Genomic DNA, 6000 nt, shown 5'->3' with positions numbered 1-6000 from the left:
ACACTGAGTCTGAACATCACTGAGGTGATGATGAACTGCCTCTGCAAATGGCTCCACTCCAGTTTGAGAGATGTTTCCCACTCAATTTCCTCTGCCAGTTATTTAATATAATGCTCAGCAGCTCTGCTAAGATGCCCCTACTAAGAGGTAAAAAGACAAAAAGGAACATCATAGTTACCCTACTGAAAGGGCAGTAGTTGACAGTACCTCCCAAGAGGCAGTCTCCTCTTCCAGCAGGAAGCTGTCAGTGCCCTTTGGAGCACTGCTCTTTAGTGGGAAGTACAGCACCAGTGAAGGATGTTGCCCTCTGCAGGCACCCAGCTGCCCCACTGCAAGCCTTGTTCTGCCTCACGTCTTGAAAAATGCCTTACATGTGCATTAGTATGGTCAGATAGTGGTTAGCAATGTGCCTTTGGAAACTAAACAAAATAGAATAAAATATAAATCTATTCTGACAGTCACAATGTTGTCGAGGGTTTCGGACTCTAGAATGCAGAAGACAGACTGACAATCTTGTGAGTTTGTTAGGAGTGAGGCTCCAAAAACCTCCTTAAATGCCATTTCAGCAACCCTGTGCTGTAGATTATGAGTCATAAAAAAAGGAAAAAAGTCCAGCAGAGTTCATAGGTCATTCTTGCGGGGAGAGCTTGCATTTGCTGTAAATCCATTGACGCTTCCAGTTTCTCTTGCTTTTGCAAGCTGACTGTCCCAGAAGATCTAGCATCAGAGAGCCAAAACTCTTTAGTGCAAAAATACCTCCCATAAAGTCTTACAAGTCTTTCCCTGGAAAAATTTGGCACCAAGTGAGTGGCTAGCTCCTGTTTGATCTGCATCAGCCTGGGAAAGACAGCACCCAGAATGCCATCTGCAAATACCTGGGCTTTCCTGGTGGAGCAGAGAGGTCAGGTCCAGAGCAGTGGACAGGGTAACTGACTGGTGCTGGGCCCCCTTGCTCCTCCTCAAGAATTCACATGGCAGGTATAGAAGGAAAGAAAAAGGCATTTTCTTAATGGAGTTAAAAAAAAAAGTTAACTAGGGTAGTGAAATGGTTTGCTCTTCTAGAGCAAATTCCAGTGGATATGCAGTGACACCAAGAGGCAGGAGCTCCCTCCTCCCTCACCCAGGGCAGTGCACCAGAGGATTTCCAGGGAGATGCTGTGCTGTGCATTCCCTCACTGCACACCAGCTACAGTCAACCCAGCCCTGCTCCTTTGGTGTCTAACAGGCTGCTGGTCCCATTGCAGAAGTGAAGAAGATCTACCACCATCTTTCACTAAATCCCTCTTGGAACAGAAGGGGGGAAGAAGGGGGCAGAAGATATTCACGCCCTGTTTTGGACAGGTTGCTCTGGTAAGCTTAGTTTCCTGCCCAGGTGCTGTCAGCTGCTGGCCTGCTCACATTTGTTCTCTTGCACATCAGGTACTACAAGGTGAAGGATTAAATTCAAAAGGAGCTTCTGCTCAGGGGACAGGTACCAGGTTGGAAGGGTGGTCTGGATTGGAGAAACAGAAGGAGCTGCACTAGATTTTGGGCAGAACAGCAGGATTGTTCTACGAGGACAGCACAGGGGCACAGCAGTTGGCACATGGTTTAGTCTGACTGTAGGTGGGGTTTTTTGTTTGTTTTTTTTGTTGTTGTTGTTGTTGGTTTTGTTGTTTTCTTTTTGCTTTTGCTTTTTTGTTTTAATGCACACTGCCAGCATCTGGACGAGGTTGGTTGGTGGCGAGGTATTTGGCTCTCATGCTGGAGGTGTACTGGAGAAAGAAAAGACAAGACAAAAAAACAAAACAAACAAATAGAAAATTAAGTCAGAATGACTAATATCACGATGGAACCACAGATTTCTACCACTTCTCAGCATAACATGGTGTGTATTTGGAACAAGCATCTCAAGGAGCTGCTGGCTCAGTCTTAAGAGGAAAGTTTGACAAGTCACTGCATAGTTCACTCTGAATCACATTCTACCAGTCTGCTGCAGGGCTGCTGGCCAGGTCAGTGTAGGTGTGCTGGTGATTTATCCAAGCTCTCTAGAGAAGGAAATCCAATAGTCACTAAGTCAAAACATGACAGATGTTGCTTGGGAGAAGAGAGGGAAATGGGAATGATACAGATGTAAAAACCCACCCCACACTTTCATGCTCTCTTAGTCATGTTGCTGCTTTCAACCATGCCAGAAAATGAGGTTGAAAAGAAAATGGATGCTCACTGCATCTTCACATTGCATTTTATAGCAATGGGGACATCAGAAGACTGCACGTGCCACAGATGGGCAGCTTGAAAGAAAAGTGAGGAATAACAAAATGATTTATGCCCGAGAAAGAACAGACCCTATCAGGCTGGAAACAGGCTGCCTTTAAACAGGATGACATTAGCAAGTTATCAGGTGGGTGACAGCCCACCGTGGTTTGGGATCCAAGCTGTGCACTGTGCAACAGCAGATGAAACTCCAGCGTGGGGGTGAGAAGAGCAAGTCAGAAAGATGATGCTTAGTTTGATTGGGAGGTGGTGGTGCTGTTCTTATTCTCTTTTTTATTCTAAGCAAGGCAATCCAAAACAGCTCCCAGAAGCTACTGAGGTAACAAGTGTCATTCAGCTTTGAATAATGAGCTGAAAAACATGTAAATAATGTCCAGCAGTAAGAACAGAACTTTGCCTCTTTATGCCAACGTGTTTGATGTCTTCTGGGTTCTGCTACCACAATATTAACAACCAAGCAAGGAGGACAGACATTTCATTCCTCTTTTTATACCCTCTAGAGCTTGAATAATTCTAAAATATCCACAGCTTACTTCCCAAGAGTGCTCTTCAGCATACTGACTTTTTATCACCTCTTAAACTGAACCACATAAAATAGCCAGTTATGCTGGCAAAGAGACAACTGAAAGGCAGTTCCACACCAGGAGGTATGATTTATCTTGCCCACTGGGAAAAAACATTATGAGGCATCTTTAGGCTCTCAAAAGCTCAGCTGTCCATGGGGGTTTTCAGAGAATTAACAGTATTTTATCAGTTTTCCTTCAAAGACTGACCTGGGTTGAACCTCTGCACAATAGAAGAGAGAAACTTCTCCTCTGGCAGAGCTGATCCCATCAGCACAAGATGAAGACACCTGTGGCTTATTTGCACACTTAGCTTTTAGTGTCTTCCATAATCGGAAAACTTTTTTCAGAGCATGGATCTTAATATAAAACTCTGGCCCAGAACTGGCATCTATATTTAGAAGACAAAGGGTACAGCTGTTCTTTCTAATATGTACTTTTTGTCAGTGAGAGGGCAAAAGATAGAAAACAGCAAGCTGAGCTACTTTAAGGACAATAATCCATACAGTTTATTAAATGTGATTACTGTTTCAGAAATAAAGTTTAGGGCATTATTAATACATAGGGGAATAACCCAACAGGCTTAGAGAGGTTTAGCAGTCAAAGAACTTCCTCATAGTGTAAGTAGGGCACATTTCAGGTAGTGCAATCCTGAAATTACGAGCCAAACCTCATGCCAAGAAGAGGGCCTTAGAAGAAAAAAATGTATTTGAGTGCTCATGTCCCATTTGCATTCTCTGTAGTGACATGTGATAGGAGATGAGTATGAACAGAGAACATTTCCACGTGCTAAAGTTTTGTAAGAAGTATTTAGAAAAAAAAATTGCATATAATGGAAGGCTATTGTGCACCTTTCTGGACAAGTCATGTAGGTTCAGAACACAACATGCAACATAAACTTTCTTTAAAGCATTAAAATAAAGAAGACCACTTGATGAATTGCATTTCAAAGATGTACAAAGTACACCTATCATGGTGGGAGAAGAAGTTGAGAAGAATTCCCTCCTGCCTCCAAAAAGAAAAGACCCCCCCAGTCATTTAAGTGTCACTAAAACAAAGCAACCAGAAACACAAGATTTGGAGAGTCAAGCAGAGTATTTTACATTCAAACCTACCTGCAAGTCCACCACAAGGAACAAATCAAGACTCAGAGTAGTCAGAGTTAGGGCTGATGTTCTCTCCTTAACTCAGGATTTTTGCACCTTTGTACCTTTTCCCAGTTCAACTGAACCAGTTACTCCTTCTGTTAAGTGTATTTTTAATGACCATAGGTATGACTGAAACCTGGCAGTAGAGAGCCAACACTTCACTGTGCACCTCTCACCAGCACAGCTCTACCAGCGTGTTCTGGATCTCAGCCACAGCATCACCCTCCAGGTACCAGGGCTTTCTCCACATGCTGCAGTCCTCCCTCCAAGTCCTCCTCCACATCCTCTGCTGGGAAGCAGAGGAAAGATGCCATGGAACACACAGGTCCCAACATCTGGACAGGGCAACAGACGAACATGCATCAGTAGACACTTGCCACTTTGGATAGGAAACCAAACTCTATTGTCCAGAGTTAAAATAATTAAGTCTTCACAGTTGCTTAAAAAAAAAAAAAAATCACTGTGCCTTTAACTCCTTTAAAAAGTTATTTTAAAGACAGAAAGCCTGAGCATAATTCAGACCAAGGAGGTATTGGACTCCACTCTGAGGCCCACAGCTGTCAGGTTCACAGTTGCATTTAGTTTCCTTTAAAGAGGAGCTTTCATAGAAGGTTAAAGAACACATACAATTCAGTCATTCTTCCAGCACACTCACTGGAAGCACCCATGTGCCTATACACCCTAATTTACCCTTTCAAAAACAGCACAGAGGACAAGTTTCACCCCAATACCTCCAATGTCAGCTTCCCCAAGAAGGGCACCTGAAAGAGTTCTTGTTGCCATTCCTGCTGCTCGCCTGTGCTATTCAATACAGCCTCTCAGTCACTTACCAGCCAGCTCTGACAAACACAGCTGATTGCACACAGGTTTATTTCTGTATTTCTCCAAAGAAAATAAAAGTTTCTCCTTCACATCCAGCCTTGTTGAGGGTATAAACTTTCATAAGTGTGGTTTGCCAGCACATACTGGTTAGGTACTTAACACACATAGCCAGGGCACAAATGAATCATTGGTTGTAAAAAAAAAAAAAAAAAAAAAAAAAAATTAAGGGAATAATCAGTTCATTTTAGAGGCCATAAATTCTACTGACTTCTGTGAAATCCATGAGTACTTCACAGCTAACTAAGCTATGCTGAAAGATCACTTACCATATGAAACCATGAGCGAGTACAAACCATTTACTATTTGTGGTTAAAAACCCACGTGAATTTGTCTTGAGCTACCCTGACTTTGATTTCCTGCCAGAGCTGTTCAGGTAATGCAATAAAGACCAAAGCTTCTGGATTCAAGTTCTGAAAGGCTGATCTCAAACAGCTAGAGCACAGTAAACACAGAGGGTTTGGTGTTATTATGTATGGGAGGCACAAGATGCAGGGAAACAGCTAATTCCAGCCAGTGGGTTCTGAATTCAAAGGGACTTAAGTCTTTCAAGTCAGAAGAACAGAACTTCTGTTGGTTTTGTTTGTTTTTAAAGCCTTGGAAAGAATGCAGTGCCTTTTCCATAGCCCTTCAGACAGCCACATTAAGCTCGGGTGGGACCATAGATAAACAGAAGACAGTGCAGACTGGGATCAGGTCATGTTCCAGCCCAGGGATTTCAAGTCTAGAATGAAGGCCCCAGAATTTCCCCACCCTCACCAATGTTTTATTTCATGGAACAGATCCATCTAACATCGCTACAATACCACCTGCAGGAACAACAAAGCAGAAAAACCACCACAAGCTGAGGCCCAAGAGCAGTCTTAGCAAGACTTAAGACTGGAGAAAGCTGTGAGCCTTTCAAGGGTCCTGGCACCATGCTTCCAGGCAAGGTTGTTTGCATTCATGCACCACGGCAGAGGCATCAAGACACCCCATCCAGACCCTTCCCAGGCAGGCAGGCAGCAAGGAGCAGCAGGGATGCAGACCAAGCACCAACAGAACAGAAAGGAATCCAGTTGCAAGGCTGAGAAAAGTGCCAACAAGAAGAAGCAGAGAAGAAGGAACAGCAGCAGCTTTATGGACGTGTGTTTCTGGGAAGAGAATGCAAGATA

The 6000-nt window shown here is 43.5% G+C and overlaps 1 protein-coding gene across 1 annotated transcript in view; it reads right to left on the bottom strand.

The window, feature by feature from the left end:
- Positions 1–1315: 1315 nt before the first annotated feature.
- The window catches only part of TTYH3 (tweety family member 3), a 69712-nt gene continuing 65027 nt past the window's right edge, over positions 1316–6000 (bottom strand). Inside the window, exon 14 of the mRNA XM_062503626.1 lies at positions 1316–1754. Within this exon, the coding sequence (XP_062359610.1) occupies positions 1683–1754 (72 nt within the window). The 3' untranslated portion in view covers positions 1316–1682. The remainder of the gene's footprint in view (positions 1755–6000) is intronic.

The sequence above is a fragment of the Cinclus cinclus genome, chromosome 16, assembly GCF_963662255.1.
Source record: "Cinclus cinclus chromosome 16, bCinCin1.1, whole genome shotgun sequence".
NCBI lineage: Eukaryota > Metazoa > Chordata > Aves > Passeriformes > Cinclidae > Cinclus > Cinclus cinclus.
Note: the sequence above shows the minus strand (reverse complement) of the source record. Positions and strands in the feature narration are given on the sequence as shown.